This window comes from Microchirus variegatus (assembly GCF_963457635.1).
Source record: "Microchirus variegatus genome assembly, chromosome: 9".
NCBI lineage: Eukaryota > Metazoa > Chordata > Actinopteri > Pleuronectiformes > Soleidae > Microchirus > Microchirus variegatus.
Genome location: NC_139810.1, coordinates 27,097,286 through 27,121,880, shown reverse-complemented (window position 1 = coordinate 27,121,880; position 24,595 = coordinate 27,097,286). Strand labels below are relative to the sequence as shown.

Genomic DNA, 24,595 nt, shown 5'->3' with positions numbered 1-24,595 from the left:
TTTCCTGTCCAGTTCTCTGCCTATAAACTGGTCTGTAATAGTTTTTATTAGTTTCTACATAGGAGTTATGTTTTATGGGTCAACAGATTGTGTCACACACACACACACACACATACATATATATAGTTTCCACCTACTAACGAATGATATTTTTTTTTCCACTGCTTCCCATCATTTAGTAATGATAAAAACTGGAGGCCCTTGGCAGCCAGTTGGAGGGAACTGTACACGGTGGATGATAGCCGTGCCTGGCCTTGAGAAAAGGGCCATTGTGTCAACACTTTGGCCTTTATTGGTCCTCAGAGAGATGAAGGCCCAGGTTCTGGCCCCAGCTCGACATGTTATTGATGGATGGGTCTGTAGCATTCGAGTAGAGGGGCTGCATAAAAATGAAGGAGGAGTGAAGTGAGTTTGGGGATACGTAACACAACCTCAGCAAGTAATCTTTGGTCCTCTGGGGTTACATAGTTGGAAATTCAATCCTCTGTTAAGTTTACAGATGTGTGTTTCTCGCGCTGGCCTCAGATTGACACAAGGCCAAGAAAAGGGACCACTGAATTCCACGTTCCTACTTAAATATCCACATGGCTCGCTGTGAATTTTGCAGCACTTTTAAAGCCGCCGCTCTGTTGATGCTCATTTCATTTCACTTCACTGTGTTGCATTTTGCGCTTTTTTTTACTTATTCCTCCTGCAGAGTCGACGCGCTAAGCTCAGTGTTTGTGTAGCAGGTAAAGGCTGCTGCTGCTGCAGTTAGTGTCTGAAGGCTCACACTGTTTGCATGAATGACAAGATCTCAGGCGAGGCTACCTCTGAGAGGATTGTACGACCTTGGGACTTAAAGTGATGGAGGATGGACATATTCTGAGTCTTAATGGGCTCTTCACAGTGTGTGACTGGAGTAGCATACCTGTTTCCGAGTCATTTATTTCCCCTGCAATCAGGCTCCTCAACACAGACAGTACTTCCTTTTAAATGATGGTGGAATCTTCTTTTATGTATTTCTTGATGTGTTTGCAGAGGCCGACGTGCCCATGTGGGATCAATAAAGTCATCAGAATCAGAATGATGAATGAATTCCTGACATCAGCACTGAAATATAGGTTTTCTATTGGCATTTAAAACAAAGGGCATAATTGAAAAAATGACAATGAGTAATGTTATGCATTTCGTGCCTACATTTGCCAAACACTAAATCTATATAAATCCCTATTTATATTTCAGGTAACCTTTTAATGATGTTCTCCAGTCTTTATTGTAAAAATCACCATGGAGGCTTTACAGTACTTTGACTGAATATAATGAGCACCAGAACAGGCAACAACATGTACTTACTCTCCTACAGTGCATACTTCTGTACGACTCGACAACACTGCGCTAGCTGCACGGGTTCTGGGTTCTTCCGTGTCTGCCGTAAACCACATATGAAATGTGCAGCCATATTTGTATGTTGCCGTATACGACGGCTACAACTAAGGATTATTTGGTCCAACGTTTTGTCCACAAACCAAAATGATTCACTTTTAATGATTTCTTTGTTTTATGGAGCAAAGAAATGAAGAAAATATTCACATTTTAGAAGCTGAAACGATCAGAAATCTTGTTTTAATCATGAAAAAAAAGCTTCAAACCAAATAGTCGACTATGAAAATAGTTGACGGTTAATTTAGTAATCAATTAATTGTTTCAGCTCTAATGATGGCTATAACTTCTTTAAGCAAACCTCCTATGAAACATCAGCTATTTGTTTCTAGTAGTGTTTTCTGTTGTTTTGCATTTAATTATCACTAATCGATCGCGACTATTCGTTTCATTTTGCTGCACATTCTCTCCTCTGACAGTTCCCACACTGTTTCACGACACCATCAAACCAAGTCAGCTGTTATTGTTTTGACTGAGAGGCAGAAATGACATACTGTGTAAATAATATGGATCAGATTCATTATTAATTGTCACATCGTGCCGCAAGGAATTCAGGACATTTAGACTTTGAGTAAAAGTGCACATAGTTATTTAAGCTTTTTTTTTTTTTTTTTTTTTTTTGTAAGGTGTTGACATTTACACACGTGTATGCAAATGCTTGAATTTGCACCCCCAAAAAAAGTTTTGCTAATTAAGAATGTTAGACCTCCAAACACCCTTCAGTGCAAGAGCAGATTTAATGAGACATTAATGGAGATGTTTTCTCCGCACACTGCCTCCCTTTCCACCGGAGGAGAAGTGAAAAGGATCTGTTGACTTTTTAATGAGCCAGAGTGCCGGGGTTTGTCACTGCATCTTGAGCGGTGGCAGTGTTTCCATAACAAATGAGTTAAAGATCAGTGTTTCTCCTTAAAGGTAGCAGTTTTATTACAGTGCAGTGCAAAGTGGAGGAAATACCGTGTCGTAATTCATTTCACAGAGGGCCCGAGTCCAATGCGCGCTGGGAGTCTGCTCTACCTCTGCGTCGAGCATTTACACAATCACGCAGAAACGATGCATATTTGTGCGCCGTGTTTGATAAATAATTACATACCCTTTTTTTTTTTCCACCCCGATAACATCTTCATTTGCGGTTTGTGGAGTCACGCTCTAAAATTAAGCGCTTCAACCTCGATGACTTGAGATATTTTGGTGCAATACCCCTTTGAACTCGCTCTCCACTGGAAGATTTTAACAAAGGAGGTTTTTTTTTTCCCCCCCCAGTGTTTTCTTTTCTGAATGGGGGATTACCTCAGTTAAAAATTACAGGTCTACTGGATCAGCTCCTGCTGGGAGTTTTATCCTCTCTGTAGACGGCCTACGTTTTATAGCCTGAAACAAGTGAGCGTGTTCCAACAAGTGCTTGAATATTTTGTAATGGGGCACAGGGCACATGTCATGTCACCGGCAATGTAGGCATATATGCTGTATTATGGTCGCGAGGGTCAACGTGCATGACAGCGAACATCTTTTAATAATCATGTATAATAGCTCGTTTAAAAGTTTAATGATTAAAAACATTCTCCTTTTTTAAGTAATTGCATTAAAAACCAAGTTAGGCAATATATGTTTGGTGTATGCTGTGTTTCTACACCTTTAGAAATAAGGGTTTTCAAATGTGTTCTTCTACAACGGCTGAGGTTCTACCTGGAACCATTTGTTTTTCCACTAAGAACCATTTTGATCCAGAGAACCCTTTAAAACCCCTTTCCCGACTAAAGGGTTTTTAAAAGGGTTCTTGGTAATACTAAGGGAAGCAAAAAGGGTTCTCCTATGAGGACAAGCCGAAGAACCTTATGTGGTTCTACTTAGCACTTTTATTTCTAAGAGTGTAGCCTTGGGGAATCAGTACGCTGTTTTAAAAATGGGAGAGAGAAAAAAACCTGTAACTTAATGGTTGTGTCACCTACCTGATACCAGTTGTCATTCACACTGCATGTGCTAAACTAGTATCTTCCATTTTCCTCTAAATGAGAACATAATGTACAAAATCAACATATTTTTCTCAAGGACAAGGCCTGAAATTACAGATTAAGAACACAAACTCTGATGTAATAAATCAACTTTATTAAGACGACGCTCATCTTCCTTGAGCCTTTTATTTTTTTTTTGTGTTGTGTTTTATTGTAATCTCGGGGCTCAACGAGATCACTGAAAATCCCGTAATAGTTACGTAAGCAGCGGTTCTCCTGAACAACCGATCGTCCTGCTCCGGGCACTAGTCCGGGCACATCCGGTTACGAACATTGAACCGCAGAAGAAGAATAACGTCTGTTGTGGAGGTGTTTCACGAGCGACAGTGTCTTCTGACTCTGGGTCTGACTCCGGTTTAAAGTCATAAAATGGACTGCGGCGGGGAGTCGTGACGAAGCTATTTTTAAACACTGTTAAAACAATGTTTTGATAATGAGGAGCAGTGCATCCACCGTTCCAGAGGGGGGCGCTGCGCTTCTGTGAACGGATGTGCTGGATAGTACTGGCCAATCACAAGACTCTGTCTTCTGGGGGTGAAAGTTCACTCTGAAATCTCGCAGCAGAAAAACACCGTCAGAAAAGAGGATTTCTATCGGCTAGTTTACAGCAACTAGGAGGTTTTTGATCATAAAAACAAGTTAATATATGTAAGTAGACCTCCATAACTAACATATATGTGCAACAGGACCACTCTATGTGACCTTTAAAGATCATTGGGGCGAGATGATCCCAAAACAAAAGTATTAAATGACCTACGAAGACCTTAAGAGTTAAACTCTTCCTCATGTTTCTTTTGTTTCCTTCCCAGCGCAACCAGAAGGCGCAAAGGAGGGACCCACCTGTATGGACAAGAACCACGGCTGCGCACACATCTGCAGGGAAACGCAGAAGGGTGGCATCTCCTGCGAATGCCGACCTGGGTTCCAGCTCACGCGTAACATGAAGGACTGCAAATGTAAGTCGTTTCACCACAGAGCAAAGCAAACAAACACGCGCACGGACGCGGGATTTATAGGCTCCTCGTGAAAAGGTGATTGGTGTAATTGCACTCATTCCTCGAACGCCTTCCAACAGATCCGAAGTAGTTTTAGTGGATATTTACGCTACGTTACGATTCGCCGTGACTCACCTTCTGAACGGTTCTTGTGAGGAAAAACATGTTTATCAAATAAGAGCTGATCATTTACACAACCGGGGCAAGTGTTGGAGGTTACTCGAAGGGGACCGCTCTGACGGACAGCACACACTTCCTGTTGCTGTGCAACAGAGATCATCCTGTCAGAGCTGGGGCCAGGGCTGACGGGGGATTTGTCTGTGTTTGGATAAGGATTGCAGAAGTGTTATTCTATAGTTTTCTGTGACAGCCCAGGAAAAGGGCAAAAGGCGCTGGGATGGTAGGGTGCAGACAGGATGGCGGGTGGAAGGCTCCGCTTGCTTGTGCTCTCTTTCACTCTGTCATCACAGGTGTGTTTAAAGAGCCAAGGTTAATGCTCTCGTCTCCCACCAGCATATAAATGTATTTGCACTTAAAAGATTTGTAAAGAGACACAGAAACTTAGACCAGAAATCGCACTCTCTTCCGAGGGACTTACTGTGAGCGAGGGAATTCAGCCTCTTGCTTAAGATTCCCCTGCTCAGTTGTTGGAAAGTTTAAAAAAACTGTGACCTCTCAGATCCTCTGAGAATCCAGAGTAAGCCTTCAGTCAAGAGGAGAAAAATATTTAGTGCGGTTGAAGCCATGGCTATGAATATTATTTCGCCTTCATGATAATAAAAAAAAACACAGATTTTTACCTTTAATATGTGACCAGTAGCAAAAAATATGCAACAAAAATCTCAAGGTTTCGAGACATTAAGCAGTTTTTTTTTGTGTATCACCAATAATCTCACACATTTTACTCTTTAGATTTTGAGGCTGGGTTCAAAAGTGCACTCTTAGAAATAAAAGTGCTAAGTAGAACCATGTAAGGTTCTTCTGCTTGTCCTCATAGGAGAACCCTGTTTAGCTCCAGGTAGAACCTTTTTATAAAGGTTCCACCAAGAACCCTTTTAAAACCCTTTATTCAGGAAAGGGGTTTTAAAGGGTTCTCTGGATCAAAATGGTTCTTACTGGAACCATTAGTGTTACCAAGAAACCTTTAAAAACCCTTTCTTTAGGAAAGGGTTTTTCAGAAGCAAATGGTTCCAGGCAGAACCTCAGCCCTTGTAGAAGAACCCTTTTGGAACCCTTATTTTTTTAAGAGTGTAGCTCACGCTGATCTTCATTTGTAAGATCCAATATAGATTCATACAATTCTGAGATTGATGTTTTAATATATATTATCTGTATATCCTCTCATTTCCTGTCACCAACCTCTCCGTCGCCCGCCGTTAAATAAAAACGTGTTCTTAATGTGTGCCTTTTTTTTTAATGTATTTTTGATTTCTTCCTTTGATAGTAACGTGTAACTATGGTAATGGAGGTTGCCAGCACATCTGCGAGGAAACAGACCACGGCCCCAAGTGCTCTTGTCACATGAAGTTCGTCCTCCACAGCGATGGAAAGACTTGTGTAGGTGAGTCACCTCACTTCCCATACAGCTACCAAGGGCAAGGAATGAAACGGCTTCAGAAAACGTAGAACCATGAGCGATTAGCTCGGCATCCAATATCCGTCAGCAAATTTAATTAACGTCTGAAATGAGGTTTATGGTGATAAAAATTCAAATAGAATTACAGGCCTTGTTAAGTAGTTGTATGCCTGAGTCTTTTTTTTCTCTTGAGCTGTGACATACAAGGACAAAAGGCTACCATCCACTGTGCTGCTGCTGCTGCTGCTCCAGTAACACCTGAGTCTCTGCATCTGTTTTTTGGTGTCTTCTTCTTTTCTCCTCTTCCTCACTAAACACTGTGCAACAGCTCTCTCCCTTTTCCCTCTCTCCTTCAGCCATGCAGTCAGACACACACACACACTGTCTTATTAGCCCTTGGGTCGTTTCTCCACTGCTTCACATTAGGGATTAACTCACACACATGACCTAACCTTCCACTGGCATTTATCTGCGTTTGCCTCAGTTGACTTGAGTAAAAATCATTCAGCTGCTCGGGCACATTGAGCCGCTCTGAAGGGCAGTTTCCCATCGGATAGGACTCGCAGGTGCGAAACACACCGGGTAATGTGAGTAACTAGTGTTTAGCCACGATGAATTAAAGGACTCGATTGTATCTGCCTATTTAACCGTGCCGTCTGCTTGTTATACAAACCCATTCAAACCGATTCATCCAGTGCTTCACGGTGTTAATAAGCTGGGGTTGTAAATGCGAGCTTCAGTGAGTTGTGCAAGACATAAAGAAAAACATAGTTACGGAATTAGGAGCTGCGTCTGGTGAGGCGGTCGCTTGGTTTCAGTGGCTGTTAACTTTGAGGGTTTTATTTGGGTAGTGGCTGATAAGCTCAGTGTTTCTATTACCACAGCTCTGATGAGAGCCAGGAGCTGTGTCAAGGTCTGGTCAGCCAACATGTCATTATTGCTGCACCCGCGCTAGGCTAGGGGGATGCCGCAAAATTGACCGCTACCAAATTATATGTCCCAGTCTGTGTCCTGACTTCCAAGGCGGAGAGCAAAAAAAGCACATTTACATTCGGTGTGCCAGACTGGGAAACAGACAGCCAGTTAAAATCTCTGTTTCCCCCCCACAGAGTCTGGAGAAACAGAGAGGTGGAGGGAGGGAGGGAGGGAGGGAGGGAGGGAGGCCCACTCTGTGGTTCAACACAGGAGCGTTCCATCTCCCAGACAATCTATTAGTTAATAATAAAAAAAACCCCACTAAAACAAACAACCTGCCAAATGACCACTGAGGGGAGACTGAGTGACAAGAACATTAAAAGATCTTTAGAGAGGCAGTGCTACGAGGAGCTGGGTCTGTAAATGTGAGGGGTTTCCACCAGAAAAAGCAATGTCTGCACTTTGTGAAGAGACGTATAGGTTTACGTTGATATTTGAAGTTGGTGTGCCAGATTTTTAATGCAGCAATTGTTTGGACGAATATGTTAAAGGCGACAAAATCGACTTTTTAATCATTTTAATACTTATATTTGGGACTCTGGAGGCCCTATGAGGAAGCAAAGTGTGAAAAAAGATGACTCGCTCATGTTTTTGTGGTCAGTACAGGAGATAAAACCTGTGATGTTGTGACACACACTCATTGCTACGTCACAATGAGACATTCCTGGAATTGTTGTCTCGCGGAGCTCCGCTTTGTCCCTAAAAAACAAATTAGTGCAGGCGAGGGCAATGGTATCCTGAAGAGCGGAATTCCGCAAAGTGTTCCATTCTTGGCTCCACAGTGCAGCACAGAGTTCTACACAAACTTCCAGCCTCAGAGGATTTACGTGTCCAGTGGATACATTTTACATATGACGGCAATGTGCCGGCTAGAGTCGGCAAATGATGACTTTCCCAAATGCTAACCGCTGTTCATGTCGGAGCCTCAGTGACGCTGACGTAGTTTCCTGTGTCTCATTTGCATTTAAAGAGACAGACACTCAAAAAAGCGAGTGTTCTGAACAGGGCTGTTTTGTCAGGGTGATTGAACTGCTGTGGTGCTTCATCCTTAAGGTATTTTGACCAAAGCATGTCACAGACATGTTCTTCAGGACACCAGGGAACTAGGTTAACTTGAAGAAATAGGGTGTAATATGTCCCCTATAAACAAATCAGTTCTTTTGATGAAAGAAATTCCGTTTTTTATTTCACCTGAAGGGAATGGTCTCTTGTGGAGACTTGTTAAATGTCACAAGCTGTCTTCGTAGCGCATAGCGATAATTACGTCATCCGTTAAGGAGTTCTGAAATGAACATGGCGCATGATTACATATGGTGTTTGCCTTGTCTGTGGCTCTGATGGTCGGTATGCGAGGCGTTTCATTTGCATTCTACAAAGCTGTCATTCATTTCGTGGTGTCTCTCCTCACCCGGGCTTGGTCATGCATTTTTATAATAGTGCAACACATGCTGCTCCATTTGGAGGTTGTCACGTCTTTATCCCACTTATCTGGCCTCTGCTGAGACAGTGCATAACCGTAGGTGAGAATTTTTAATGTAAGGAAATGGATGGCACACGCGCACTGCTCTCACTTCAACATGCACATTGCAAACACACACTTTTAGAGCGTGCAGACACCTGCTCAACTTTAAAGTTTACAGTTTTGACTGAAGACAGTTCTTCTGTTCATTTCAAATGGGGTTCATTTCTGCATAAATAAATCAGGAAGAGAGCGAGCCATCATGTGGAATCATTCTTGCTGTTAACACAGCAAATCATAAACATTCACAAATAGCAGGCAGATGCAGGCATGCTCAGGAGTTCAATCATCTGAAGAGTTGGCTACACACACACACACACACACACGGTAAGAGAGCGAGAGATGCATTTCATAATACAAACAACCACACAAACATACAATACGTATCCAGCATGAGTGCATCGCATGCATGTAAACACGTGTAGTCTTCATGCATATGCCCATAACGTAAACACGCTGCTCTCATGTCGGGTGGTCTGTGCGTTCACCTTGGTGTATTTAGTATCTCACTGTGCTCTCTTTCCTCTGTAACTGCTGCCGAGTCCACGTCGGAACTGAGAGGTGTCGGTCGACACATAGCAGTCGCCGTAATCTGTGCACGCTTAGCGGTGTCGATCTGTCATTGACCCCCGTTCAGACCCGGTTATTAACATCCGTCCCGGGTGATCTGATTACATCCAGATCGCGCCAAGCACATGTCTGAACGCTCCCAGTCCAATCGAGAACGTGTCCTCAGATCTGATCCCAAAAACCGGCATGTGGAGGTGGTTTGAAGACGCATGTGACCACATCCTCAGGACACCAAGGCCCCCCTTTACACCTGGCATTAAGATGTGTTTTCTGTGATCGGATCGCAATCAGATAGCACCTGACCTCTTGCAAGTACAGGTGTAAACACACCCGAGACGCGATTGAGGACAGATTGTTATCCTGTAAATGTGTAAATAAGGTGGTGGCTCTGATCACAGCTAACGTGAACGCAGCGACTAAACGGCGCAGTCTCGTTTTGTCGGTTTTCTGCTCATCAAAGAATACTTTTTTTCCCACAAGAAGATCGGATAGCAATCAGATCTTGATGTGGACACTGAAGACGCATGTTAATGTCACCTGATCTGATCACAGAAAACACATTCTAATGCCAGGTGTAAACGGCGCCCTTTTCTGCTCACGCTGTCTGACCACATTTATTTGTAGCCAATGCCACAATACTAACACTGATCGTCATGGGATTTTTTTTTTTTTTTTTTTTTTTTTTTTCAATCGCCAAAATCTGATTTCATGTTACAGCAGCTTTGACTCACGTGAGCTCATCCTGACTCTTTCCTCTGTCTCTCTCCCTGTCATTTGCATGCGCACACGCACAAATACAGTGACACCAGACACATCTGCACAATAAAAACACGATTTAGTTCCCTCGTAAGGAGATGATGTCGGTGTGTGTATTTGAATAAAGAGCAGATAAGCCACATCTGACCTCATGTGGTCACAAGAGATGCAGCCAGGTGTGAACAATCATACTTGTGCTATTCACAAGCGATTGGATCACTGAGGACGGAGGTTAAAACCAGGTGTGAATGGGCCCATTGTCATTGAGTTTGGCATTTTTGCACCTCTTCATTTTGCACCCCAAGTATCAGCTCACTGAGTTTTTTTTTTAATAAAGGGGTTTAACATGATTCTTTTTGGAATAATTATGAAAATAATATTTTTTTTAAACATTTAGATCCTCCTACACCCCAGGTATCTTCACTCTTAGAAATAAGGGTTCCAAAAGGGTTCTTCTACAAGGGCTGAGTTTCTACCTGGAACCATTTGCTTCTGAAAAACCCTTTCCCTGAAGAAAGGCTTTTTCAAGGGTTCTTGGTAACACTAATGGTTCAAGTAAGAACCATTTTGATCCAGAGAACCTTTTAAACCCCTTTCCTGAATAAAGGGTTTTAAAAGGGTTCCAGTTGGAACCTTTATTAAAAAAAAGGACAAGCCGAAGAACCTTATATGGTTCTACTTATCACTTTTATTTCTAAGAGTGTGATGGGAAAATGTAGATGGTCTTCGTATGATGTAGTTGGATATAAAGGTAAAACTAAATTCATGATCAGTAACTAATCAGGGAAAATTTGGTTTGTTAAAATAGTTTCTACGCTGTTTTATTGGACAGTCGAAAGAAAAAGGTTGCTGTTGCTATTCAAAATTGTCTTTATTGACAAAAATTGTTGCGGCTGGAGGTGTTTCAATAGATTTCAGCTGACCATTAAAGTTATCATCAAGTGCAGATACAAATCTGGCTGTCCCTGTCTTTCAGCTTGCACCACTAACCACCACTTACTCTGTCTGTCAAGGCTCGCAGTGCTCATACTAACTCGCAAAAGCCTCCTCTCTCATCTAAACAACAACAACAACAACAACAACACATCACTGTGTGGAATATTTATTTGCACGGCTGCATGTTGAGAGGTAACACTTTTGCCTTGAAATGTCACCCTTTTTTCATTCTAGACGAGGGCCTGTCATCATCGGTTTGTTGTCTGCATTTGAAAAAACAACCACTGCTGTTTGTTCACTTGTTACAGCAACAACATAATGTCATCTTCTCATGTCATTATCACCACCTGTGGGCTTTAATGGACTGTGATGATGTGTTAACTTCAGGAGAGATGATCGCCCGCACAATGATGCCACCCACCCCGTTCTTATAGCCTTCATGATCATCTGCATAAATTATTGGCTCACTTTCCTGTCATTTCCTGTGGCTGAATAGCGCGTGGAGGTGTTTTGAACACAACGATTGGACTTAATGTGTCACGCGTTCGATCGGGTGATCATGTCTCTGCCGTCTGCCGCAGAGGGACGAGACGAGGACGATGAACGAGAGGCGTCAGTCGGTGTTTAAGTGGAGCTCAGTGCGAAGGCCTTTGCATATCAACAGGGACATGAATAAACGGCAAGAAATTGTGAATAATTCAGGGTTAAACTATTCGTTCTATTAAAACCCCTCTGGAGAAACAGGTGGAGTCAGCATCTAGCAATCATGAGCTGGTCCCTTAAGCCGTGTTTCCACTGAACGGAACTAATTTGTTTGGTAGAGTACGTACGTATTATTTTTTTAAAATAACTAGCCCAAACCAATCCATTGTTTGGTAATCTTTCTTCTCTTGGGGTAAAATGGTATGGTCTGGGCTGCTCCACCAATGTCAGCTGATTGGGGCGACAGAAAAAACATCACTCAGTGTAAATATCCCATTTAAATGGGGTCAAACTCCTGCAGTCTATTCTCATACAAAGCTTGACGTCTTATTGAGACAAACGGCCACAAACAGAGCAGGGGAAAAGAGCTGCTGGATGACCTGCGGCTACTGTTTTCAGTCCAAACGCAGACGTTTACCATTCCAAGCCATACCAGCATTAGACTGTATTACTAAAAGGTGGACGTAGTCTTCTGGTCAAAAAAACAAACTCCAATCAGTTCTGAATCAAGTAAGAAGCTCATTTTCCCATAGACTTCCATTCAAACAGAGTACTTTTTACACGTCACCCTCTGGTGGCTACCTCTGTCCTACTTCCGAAGCTTCACTTTTTAAACCGGAAGGCTACATACATTTTTTTTTTAATATACAGCCTATGGCTGGTCCTCAGTCATTTTACAGAATAAAAAAGAAAGAGAAATAAATACCTGGGCCAACAGTGAAGAAGAGACGGGAGCTAAGTTCACGAGCTTAAGCTTCATCCCTTCACTGCTGCAGGCCACACATTTGCATATTTTTAACGTCACATCATCAGCATAATGCATCACGATTGGAGTTGAGACGGGGGCGCCCACCGTACGTGAGACCTGACCTCGGCTCTGATAAAAACAAAAGCCGCAATATCACTCAGTGAAAAATGATTCTGGTATGCAAAGGCCTTGAGTTAAAACCTCACGAACGAGCGGCACAGCGCTGTGTGAAACATAAAATGTTAAGAGATGGCTCCTGTCACTCTTTGTACGTCAACGTCGCTCACCGACATCGTTATTCACAGAGAAAGAGCTGCCTGTCCATAAATTTGGTTAAATTAAATAAATAAAAAACGCCATTGACTTTATTATTAAGATTATTGAGAAGCCTCAGTGTTGTTCAGATCATCAGCGGCGACGTCTTCAGTCAAGAAGCTTAAATGAGCTGCGGACGTCGCGCGACTCAGTTTGTTCCAGAGAAATTAAATGCAGCCGCGCTTTAAGAGATTCACTGCGCACACTTAAAATCCACGGAGATTGAGAAATATATCACAGAACCTGTCAATCTGACCCCCAGGTGTTCTGCAGGAGTATGGAAACAGTCTTTATTCCAGACCTTCGTGATAAAAATGTCCCTCATTCTGCTCCAGAGAACGCTTACACGCTGCAATTAAAGCATATGAATTAAACAAGAAATTTTACTTCTATTTAATCAGTGTTGGCGGCTGTAACAACCCTGAAGTTGAAGCGTCCTGGTCGGCAGTTAAGGGGAATCTTAAGGGAGATTTAACTTTAACAGCGAATGTTCCCCTAACCTTGTCAAATTGAATAAAGGTTTTATAAATGTCAGCGTGCATCTCAAAATACAGCAAGTCTTAAAAGTTTAGTCCAATGTGTTTTCACATCAGTAACGCGCACTTTTGTTGTAAGTTTTGTTTCCCGTAACTTTCCTCTTTACCGCCGACCCGGGAGGAAGACGTGAATCTTGATGCCTGATGGGAAGTGAAGCCATCTTCTCCATCTTCTAACGCTCCCGTTTCTGCGTCCTGGCGCACAGCAGCTATCCACCATATAAGCCGATTGTATTTGGTTCTTAGCGTTGCATGATGGGATTGCGCGACGTCAGGTAGCGGAGCTCTGCGGACCGTTGCGCGCCGTTTCGCCGAGTCGTCGACCTCGTCGTCCCGAGCAACAGAAAGCAGAGGCATGATCACGTCGTCCTGCACATATAAATTATGCACGATATCATGGGGGCGGAGCCACGGGTGGATGTACACGTGAACCGCACGCTGCATTTAGAGCTCAACACGTCGCCACGTGATTCAGTGCTGTGCGGTTCACAGTGTACGGACGACAAAAGTAGTGTTTTTACAACATGTGTGTGTGTGTGTGGGTGTGCGTGTGCATGCAGGGGAGAGGAGTGTCCAGTCCCAGGCAGCACCACAGCTGTTCCCCAATGGTAAATATATGTGTGTTCCTCTGACTCCTCTCTCTTGGGGTCTGTGGGTGTGGGGAGCATTAGAGGAAGCTAACGTAGCTGACACTGATCAGGCCCCTCCCCTCCCCACAGGGGCATCATCCTTCTGACCTTCAACCTCTTGACATACCCACTGTCCTCCCTCCCTCCCTCCCTCCCTCCCTCCACCTCTACCTCCTCCTCTTCCTCCTGTGAATGCCCTCTCAATAACTGCCGCCGCCTGTGTCAAAACCGCACCTTTTCCAAACACAGCTGCAAACGGGGAGCCTCTGAGACGCATTATGGACATTATATAAACTGACATAGGTTTACTGTACTCTATATAATCTCAATCTGACTCGCTCCGACGGCGATGGAATTAGATACGTTTGCTGCCGAAATGCCGTTTTTTTGTCCGTACCACGTTTGTCTGAGAGTTAAGTTAAGATTGAATTGAAGCAAGTTCACGGTGAAGTTTAACCTTTTAAACACAATCGTTTATTAGAAATTAATCCAGTGGCTCTCTGGAATGAAGAAGGCCGTAGTTTGGGCCCCAGATGCCTGAGTGGTTTTCTCTTTTGCTGAGACTCTCCCCCTCTCAACCTCTCAGATGGTTTCATTTAAAAAAAAAAAAACATAAGAAGCTCGAGGCACACAAAGAAGAAAAGCGATTCAATATTTCACTGAGAAGCAACAATCGGAGAAAGGTCTAAAGAATAAGTATACTGTAGATTTGTGGTTTTTGACCATACCCCCATTAATTATCCTCAGATATTTCTTGTGACCTTTCAGAGCGGCTGGTTTCTCCGTCACACTCTATATAATAATGCATCTGTCACCGAGGCTGTTTTTATGCAGAACATAAAACATACTTTTTTTTTGTATATTTGGCCAATTATACATTTTATTTTTAATGCAACAATGTAAAATTCATCAAGCCGAGCAAATTATTTCATCACCGTTGTCGTTCAAATAATGGCGTGCGCAAATTGAAGTGATAATAAGTTCAATTAGCCTTGGTTAAATGCTCAAAACACCATGAATTTAGTGAATTGACTGAAAATACTCAGCCACAGTGTTTCTAAAGCCCATCATTATGGTCTATTAGCTGCGATGTCCACGATTCAGCAGCACTTCATACAAAGGATAAAAACACGGGGTTCACTCGGAACTTCTTTCTTTCGTACACATGCAATCATCGTCTGGCCCCAAGTGCTGAAAATAATCATTGATGGGAAATGAATCAATATCACTGCACAGTCGAGTTTGTTTTTTCTGTTTTGTTGCCAAGGGTAATTTGATTCACTACATTTGCAGTGGACAATGGAGCACATGTGGAGGGGAAAGGGTATCAAAACTTTGCATTTTGATAATATCACTAATGCAAATAAGCCCAATTTTCAGGATGAACTGCGGAAAAAACAAACGGAGAAATCGGAGGGTAAATGGAGCCTGGATACATCAAAGAGATTTGTGACTTAATTATAGCATGTAAGAAACTAAAGGGAGGAGGTTTGAGCTCTCGGAGGAGTAAACCATTCAAGGTAAAAAAAAAAAGCAGAAACAATCGTGTTTAAAGAGAAGAGTTGGAACTTCAATACGTACGTACATGAACACTGAGTCCCTCATATGCTGCAATATAATAATCTGACCTATTTTAGTATTTTGTTGTCCTACTTTTTTTTCCGCTTCTTCTCAGAAATAGAAACGTTAAGAGCGAGAGGGTGATTTTTTTTTGTTGCATCCCGCTTTATCAAGTTTGTTTCCTGCATGATTTCCTTTGTTACTGAACCAGAGGTAATTAATACTAAGATTGTAAACTTTAACAGACTTGTTTTATTTTTTTTCTGCTGTGTGTGTGTGTGTGTGTGTGTTATCGAGAGAGCATTCACCCCCAGGCTTTAGAAAGGCTTTCGTCTGATAACCATGTTAGAAACTTCACTCCAGCTGCATGTTTTGCTGTTTGGTCAAGGAAACACTTTATTTCCACTAAAGCAATCTATTCTCAGTGACAAACTCTTGGGGAAATGTTTTCCTGTGCCTTTTTTTTTTTTTTTTTTTTTTGTCCCTTCTGTTATCGGTTCATGTTCTTTTGTTCGTGGTCATCAGAAATCGCCGATGACAAGTTGCCCCGAGGTCGCTTGTCATCGGTTCTGAAGTAAGCCAAGGCGTCGCGCTGCCATAAATCCTGTGGCTTCTGCGAAACGACGACGTACGACTGTCTGAGCCTGTCCGTATGAAACGTATACTGCGGAGGCTCAGCTTGAGACCAAACACTCGACACGTCGCGCTGGAGAGTATTTACAAAAGTCTGCCCACTGTTACTGTAATTGCAGATCCCAACCTGGTGCACTGTGGATGTGGCTGGTGTGCATCCAAAACACACAAACCCACACACATACCAGAGCGTGTGTCTCTCCCCTGTCTTCACGAAAACCATAATGTCAGAAATATTTCTTTGCTCTCTTAATACATGATCATTACAGTTTGGTGAGATGGCTGTCTGGGTAAGCGTTTTGGAGGCATGTCCTGACACTGTCTTATTGTCTCGTCTGCCAACTGTCTCTGCTCACACTTTGCAATTATGTGAACCCACAGTGCCATACTCTCCAGTCTGGGTTGGGACTGAGGCATTAACTGGAAGTTCCTCCTCCCTTCTGCCCACCGCTCCTCTGGAAGCAGATTGTTGCATCCTGAGTGTACCAAGTCTCACAGGGATGCGATTTGGTTATTAGGGAGATTGTTGTTCAAGTTTTGGACACGTCATTTTAGGCTGAAAACGTTTTTAAAAAAGGAAGAAATCATCTAAATTATACATATGTAGCCAGAGGTTTAACCCTTTAAGGTACGCACCAAGAAAAAAGCACATTTACTTATGATAACAATAACGTGAAATTAGACCCTACAGGCCTCTACCAAACGGTTGAGACGTCTGCTCATAATAAACCTGGTTTGCATAATTCATAAAGTACAACATTCAGAACAAGTCACCTTAACCCTTTAAAGGTGAAGTAAGTAGTTTATAGTGCCATCTAGAGGAGAGGCTGAAATTTACAACAAAGAACTGCTCCTCTGCTCACCCCCTCCCTTCCCTGAACGCTACGGTATCCTCAGCCGGTCAAATGTCGTCCTCGTCGTCTTTCTCCGTGTCAGCAGATGAGGTTCGTGAGGCGAGGGAGAGGGCGGAGCTACCGCGGCCGTAGCAGACGAAGCGGAGAGAGTGGAGGCGGGACTTCAGCTACAAGTAAAGAGACGCTTGATTTGTTCTCTCGCGTTTGTCCTTACAGGCTCCCGTAGAAACATGGCGTCTCGCTGCTAACAGTGGCTATGCAACCGCGGCCCGCGGCCATGTTATTTTACATGACTTTTTGAAACACTACGAAAATGAAACAAAAACTATTATACAGCGACTAGACAATGCAGGAGCACATAATATGTATAAAAAAGTGGATTTTGGGTAATATAAACCCATAAATACTACACATTGTCCCTTTAAGGTACTACTCTACCATTTGGTCGACCACACTTTTAAGTCACTATATCTCATTGAAAAATGCATCAAGCTGAACTCACTAACACTTAATGAGTTCTGAATGTTGTACTTTATGAATTCTGCAAACCAGGTTTATTATGAACAGACGTCTCAACCGTTTGGTAGAGGCCTGTATCTGAAATACTGTAGGGTCTAATTTCACGCTATTGTTATCATAAGTAAATAAAATAAAGTAATAAAATAATTTTAAAAATTGCTTTTGCTTTTTTCTAGGTGCGTACCTTGAACTAGACCGGAAGTTCCTATTAACGCTGTTTTTTTGGTGTGTATCTGCGTCATTACCTTGTTTATGAAGCCCTGACGGTTCGAAAACAAACAGTTCAGCCATTGCTGAGAACGTTGTGTTTTATTGTAATCTCGGGGCTCAACGAGATCACTGAAAATCCAGTAATAGTTACGTAAGCAGCGGTTCTCCTGAACAACCGATCGTCCTGCTCCGGGCACTAGTCCGGGCACATCCGATTGCGTACATTGAACCACAGAAGAAGAATAACGTCCATTGTGGAGGTGTTTCACGAGCAACAGTGTCTTCTGACTCTGGGTCTGACTCCGGTTTAAAGTCATAAAGGGACTGCGGCGGGGAGTCGTGAAGAAGCTATTTTTAAACACTGTTAAAACAATGTTTTGATAATGAGGAGCAGTGCATCCACCGTTCCAGAGGGGGGCGCTGCGCTTCTGAGAACGGATGTGCTGGATAGTACTGGCCAATCACAAGACTCTGTCTTCTGGGGGTGAAAGTTCACTCTGAAATCTCGCAGCAGAAAAAGAGGTTTTCTATCGGCTCGTTTACAGCAACTAGGAGGTTTTTGACCATAAAAACAAGTTAATATATGTAAGTAGACCTCCATAACTAACATTTATGTGCAACAGGACCACTCTATGTGACCTTTAAAGGGTTAAGTGTTGGTGAGTTCAGCTTGATGCATTTTTCAATGAGATATAGTGACTTAAAGTGTGGTCGACCAAATGGTTGAGTAGTACCTTAAAGGGTTGTAGACCAAGACTGTTGTAAATATGTCTTAAATGTGGGCTCTGTACGTTTGGAAAAGGTAGCAACAGCAGGCTACAGAGAAACAAAGTGAGGGATCTGTTGGCTCGTTCATCAAAGCTCTGCCCCCCAAACAGCTGGAGTCGTATGAGGAGATTTTGGCTGGAGTTTTTCCCCTGACTGTCTTGCTAACGTCTGGATATCACGGCTGCGTCGGTCACTGTGAGAGAACAGACAGAGAAAACGCCACTCAATCATTTCATGTGGAAATTTGAATTAGGGATGAACAATTAATGATCAAAATCGTAACACAGCGATATTCCTTAAAGCCTAAATGTGTGCCAAATTACTATTTTAGATTAAATATTTTTCCTGAATTGCACACAACATATTCTACTGAGTGAAGAAAACATCTTTGTTTATCACAGATCTGCACAAATATCACACACCGTAATCATTGTAAATATGAATAATTATGTAAAAAAAAAAAAAAATTACCATTTCCTCTTATATCGCAATTTCAGTCAAAAGAATCATCATTTTTGGGAGCAAAAAGTGAAAGTTAGCTTTAGGGCTGCGGGATAATACGATAATTATTATATATCGCAATAGATATAAAAACAAGATACACTCGATAGAACTCATTTCATCCACGTTTTTGACAGACAACCCAAACAGCCAATGACACTGATCGAAACAGCGCTTTGTACCCATCATGTAGTGTAAGACCAGCAGGGGGAGACACGTGTGGTGGTGATGTTTTCAGCCATGCATGCAAGAAGTGAGAGTGAGTCAAAATAGAAAATTATGACAGAAAATCCTAACGAAACAATCGAAGAAGACCCAGAAGGAGAAACCCGAAGCAGCGCCGCCTCCTGGAGAACACACAACCTAAGTACGCGTCGGTGTCTATTCAATCGGTAAAGACGCGGTGCAATTAAGCACGGGCACGAAAATAACGGGGTTTAAGCGGCTGATAAAATGACTTGACCCTCATTAACTCACCAACTCCCTGCCCATGAATATTTCTCTCAGACAGTTCTTCTCCTGCTATGTACAGACTGCAGAGAGGGAGAAGTGTGACATACTTTGCCTCAGATTGGTCAAGTCAACAATGTAACCCATTTTTTTAGCTCGGAAGAAGAAAAAGACACAGCATGAAGGCAGTTCTTGGTATTTAACTTTATTTAGAACCGATCAAATAATCTAATTTTATTCTCCTGTAAAGACTCTTTGAACCTTAAGGTTTTAGTTCATATAAACATATTATACCTTGATCTAAATCAATTTGCAGGACGTGCTGCAGCTGTCTTGTTCAATTTGCAGAAAGATAAACAATAGTTAAAGCAAAATAATCTTTTCTTATCTTTGCATTTCATTTAACTTCAGAGTAAAGGGGAAACTTGATGGACAGAAATATTGATGTGATTTATGTCGTCATATATTTATATATATATATATATATATATTGAATATTGTCCAGCCTTAACTACCTACAGTGAGACAGTTTGTCTGGCTATTTTTTGGTGCATTAACATTTTCGTCTTAGTATCTTGATGTTCAGCCAGCTCGTTGTCTAGGAAACCACTCTAAAACGTAACTTTACATTACATCAGTGTAAGCACCTGTTCTGCTTTGATACATAGTTCCATAGTTCTTCAACTCCATTTTTATTGAGTTTTGTTTTTTTACTTCGTTGTTTGGGAGAAAGAGCTTTTAAAAGTTTCATTATGGCTGTAGCAAGGCATTGCAGTTTTAAATTTAAGTGGAGAGAATTAGGTGTTTCCCCAAAGGGATCCTGACTCTCAGTGAGAAAAAAAAAATAAAAGTGCAGCTGTGTTCCCTCTTTAGTGCCTCGTATGAGAGTGGCAATCGTGTTTGTCTAACCCAGCTGCACTGGCTCCTGTGTAAGAAAAGCTGCCATCCAGCATCCAGCCCATTAGAGAGAAGTGATGAGCTGTGTGAATGACCAGTTACCTTACAGAAACTTTAACATTCTCTTAGTTGTTTTTTGTTTGTTTTTTTTTCTCCTGGAGTCGTCGAGACTCTCTATAACGTTGGCAGCACCATTAAGGCAGATGCCGGCCGCTCCTACGTGAGGACAAATTTCTCCTGTACAGTTGCTTAAAATGAAAGTCTCAGTGAAATTTGTCACTGTCAAGAGAAGAGACCGCGGCTCTCCTATCTTGACTGAGTGCCTTGCCTTTTTTCCACATCAGTCTAGCCAACACAGGGGCACAGGTACCTGAAATTGCATTTTTTTATCCCCCAAAATGCCTGGAAGGTTTTGTCACAAAAAGGAAAGAAGAAGAAAAAAAGTGGTTTTGTCCAAACACGTGGACTCGTGTTGAAGAGGAGACTGATATCGCTGTAGGACTAAGGACTTTTGGAGGTTGTAATTCACCTTGACCAAAAAGAGGCAAACATGCGCACGCTTTAAACATTTATATTGAGCTGTGTGATAATATTTCCTAATGATTCTCTCCTTTTAATTATTCACAAACATCTCTCCTATTCCCTCACTGTTAATCTCACCCTGCTGCTGCTTTTATGTCTCTGTTCATTTCCTTCTCCACCACTGAACACTTATAAGCCTGCTGTGCTTCTTATTTTGTCTCCTGTGTGACACAAAAAAAGGAATGCTGTATATAACTGTGTCTTCATATTTTTTTTTTTATTTTTTTTTTTTTACTACTATACCAGTCTGCATGTACTGTATGCGGTTCCATTGGGGGAGAAATAAGTAGGTCAAGAAGATGGCACCAACTGCATATTTTTCCGGGGTTTGTCTCACAGTGAGTGCTTGTTTCCCTGCAGAGACCTGTGCAGTGAACAATGGCGGCTGCGATAGCACATGTCACGACTCGGTGACAGGAGTCCGCTGCAGCTGTCCCGTCGGCTTCACTCTTCAGCCGGACCGCAAGACCTGCAAAGGTAAAAAGCACCAGGCGGCATTCGACATGCACACGTTCACCTGTCACCAGCATCATCGGCCACTTCTCAGAGAACCTCTTTCTTTCGGGCCAAGTCTACAAATATGATCACAGAATCTTTCCTCCAGTTGGATGTTTCTCTGTATAGACTATTATCATTATTTTACAAGTGGTTTTACAAGTGGTTTCTGTACCACAGTGGTGGTTGCTGCTCAATTCTTACATCAATTCAGAAAACTAACAACTAGAAACAAGGAAACGCGATAATTATATATACAACTGAAATGCTATAATAGTGTATTATATACATATCAGCGAGCAAACAACACACTACGAGCAGCTGTGTCGTCTACAGACGTCCGTCGCAAAAAACAACACAGGACTGAGGCAGAAAAACGCTCCGCTGCCGTGTATGTTTCTGCGACGCTGTCAATCAAAAACTGGTTGCGCCTTTCAGACACTTCCTCCCAGAGTCCGCTCCCGCCCACTTCTCCGTCGACTCCCAGAGAAGCCGAGCTTCTGTGGTCGTTGCCGCGTTTGTTCCGATCACCGTCATTCATCCCGTAGAGAACAGTTGAAGCTAAAACGTGGTTTTAAGCTGATTCTGAACGACCTCGTGTGACACGTTCTAATTGTGTTCTAGCGCACGTTCAGTCTTGAAATGTAATTACCACACGGTACATATTTGACGACGTTATAAACGAAGCCTCCCTCGCTGTCTTAGAGCGATCACCGCTGCCGTAACCCAGCATTAATCTCAGACTCTGCTTTTCACTTGGCACTTGTTTGCAGGGCCGTTACTAGCTGTTTGGGGGCCCCACTTTTTCTGATTACCCCACAAACACTTACATGCTTTGCAAATATATGCATAATGAACGCAGCCAATACATGCAGATAAAGACGGGGACTTTTAAAAAATATAATAAAATATGAGTCTGAACTTGCACTTTGGGGGCCCCCTGGTGGCTGTGTGTATAGCAAGAAACGGCTCTGCCTGTTTTTTTTTGTCACCCCATGTTTTGCTAGGTGGTTTTTCCCTGCTCCATTACATTTGCCTTTCTTTCAACTCAGGCTGCATAACCCAGCAACTTATATATATATTTTGTCTAATAAGATCAATTCCAAAGCGTTCTTGGGAAGTGTATAAGGACACTAAGAAAACAGATAACTCTGGCAGCTTTGCAGGGATGGAGGATGAATCTTCAATATCTGTGTGTGCTTTCTTGGGCTCATTATGTTACACTCAGCGCTTATGAGTTTGGTGTGAGAGGAAAGAAGAGGAGGAAAAACAAATCCAGGCCACACTGGCACAGGACGACAGAGGCCCCGCTGCAGGCCAAACACTTCTGAAGAACAGAGACGAAGACGGAAGGGATTGTTTTTACTCCATTTTAGTTGCATTTATTTTAACCAGATGATGATGAAGAAGAAGATAAATGCCTAATTTGTGATGATAATTCAGAATAAATCAGTTGTGCCTCGGCACATGGATCCACACATGACATATCCATGTGCCACTGGCTGCAGAAACACTGAGTGGAGTCATTGGGCTGATGCTTCAGATGACTTTACTGCATGAGAGCTGCAGCCCATTACACCCAGACACAGACAGATTTTAGCCATTCTGAGGGACATTAAGGAAAATCCCGACGCTCATTTCTACTTTTGCCAAGACTGTAATTCCGGCACAGACATGACACATTATCAGCACAACCAAAACTGCACTGTTTAGATTTAACAACTTTTATGAACGCTGCCGTCATCAGTCGTTTTAGAACGATCACACAACTACACGTCGTTATCGCTCGACTCAGCCGTCTTCGCCGCTCCGATACTGCTGTTGTTTTCATACTGGTGTTAAAACGAAAACAGAAAAAAAGTTTTAATAAACTGACTTCTGCTACTTGGCCTGCACCAAAGTTTAGCTGGTGGACAAAGCAGAGCATTTAGCAGCTAATGAGACACAAACCAAAGTGTAAAGTATCCAGAATAAATGCTCATGTTGCTCATCACCTTGGTATATTAACTAAATGATATGTAGCTACAGTATGCTGCTCTTTAATTACAATTTCTCAAAGATCAAAGGTGCGTTTGGCAACCTGATCCCGCTCTCTAAAAACCAATAAACCTCTTCTTTCTTAGATGTTTTTATTTGTCATGTGTGGTTGGCTGTGTTCATTTTTCCCCTGACGATTCTCTGTTCCCAGACATCGACGAGTGTCGCCTGAACAACGGCGGGTGCGATCACGTGTGTCGGAACACCGTGGGCAGCTTCGAGTGCAGCTGCAAGAAAGGTTACAAGCTTTTGACCAATGAGAGAACTTGTCAAGGTAGGTCACACGTTTTCATTTCCTTAATTAAATTAAAAGAAGCAGCAGACAACTTTCCCTCCCGTCTGTAGCAGTTCCAGGTGTATTCTTTTTTTTTGGCACAGTTGTCAATGTGCAGCAGTAGCAGGATGACATTAAAGTACTTTTACTTTGGCCGAGTTCACACTGGATGCATGTTGTGACACGTCTGCATCACGGAAACATCTTTCTTGCTTTTCATTTAAGCACATGTTAACTGATTAAAGCTGCCCTCATGAGCCGCACTGGCTCTTTTTGGCAAAAGAAGTCTTATTTTTTTTTGGCAAGACTTCCAAAACCTATGCGCATTTCACCAAAAAAGAAAAGAAGAAGGAACGACAAACACAACCGTTTCATTGTGAAACTGCTTCAGTTCCGTGAATTCACAACAAAAGCTTAACTGTGAAATATTTTGGCTTCATATCTTGGCATTAGTTGAGTACAGAGAAGGTTCATGTAGTATTTAAAAGTATATTTCTGTGATTTTACAAAAGCAAATCCTGCGTAAAACCGAGCAGAATATCTGCAGCACAGACACACTCTCCCTGTGGGAACAACAGAGATGCTCACGGTGCAGCAGATCAGCGCCACAAGCGTCACTCACATCCAGTGTGGAGCCAGCCTTAGCGCTGGTGTTCTGTGGTGTGAATAGATAGACAATAGATAACTGTGTGTCACCTCATTGGGTTTAGACACAGAATTGTGCAGCTGTCCAAGAGAATAACACAGTCTTATGTCTATTTCAGCTGTATTTGTAGACAGGATCTTAAACTGCTACAATCAGGCTCAGTAAATTCAAGAGAAAAGCTGAGCTAAGCATTGGTTAAAATCTTTAAAAATCCTCTTTCATCACAGTAACAGCAAAACGTACACAGTGTTGCTTTAAATAAACCATCCTCCGTAGAGCAGAGTAGAGTTTTTAATACACAGCGATGAACTCAAAATGTGTCTTTAGTGGCACAAAAAGAAAAGCTTCTTCCTGGCTAATGTAACGAAGTACAAATACTTTGTTACTGTATTTAAGTACAACATTTACGTATTGTCAATTTGTCATTTCTAGCAACTTTTACTCCAGTACATTTCCTGGAACTTTCTTTGTTACTAAC

At 42.3% G+C, this 24,595-nt stretch overlaps 1 protein-coding gene across 1 annotated transcript in view; it reads left to right on the top strand.

Annotated features, from left to right (window-relative positions):
* scube3 (signal peptide, CUB domain, EGF-like 3) overlaps positions 1-24,595 on the top strand; it is a gene marked incomplete at both ends in the record, with an annotated part of 106,997 nt that overhangs the window by 49,477 nt on the left and 32,925 nt on the right. The window contains 5 exons of the mRNA XM_083895117.1: positions 4,244-4,390; positions 5,874-5,990; positions 13,623-13,670; positions 21,026-21,142; positions 23,349-23,471. Of these exons, the coding sequence (XP_083751243.1) occupies positions 4,244-4,390; positions 5,874-5,990; positions 13,623-13,670; positions 21,026-21,142; positions 23,349-23,471 (552 nt within the window). The remainder of the gene's footprint in view (positions 1-4,243; positions 4,391-5,873; positions 5,991-13,622; positions 13,671-21,025; positions 21,143-23,348; positions 23,472-24,595) is intronic.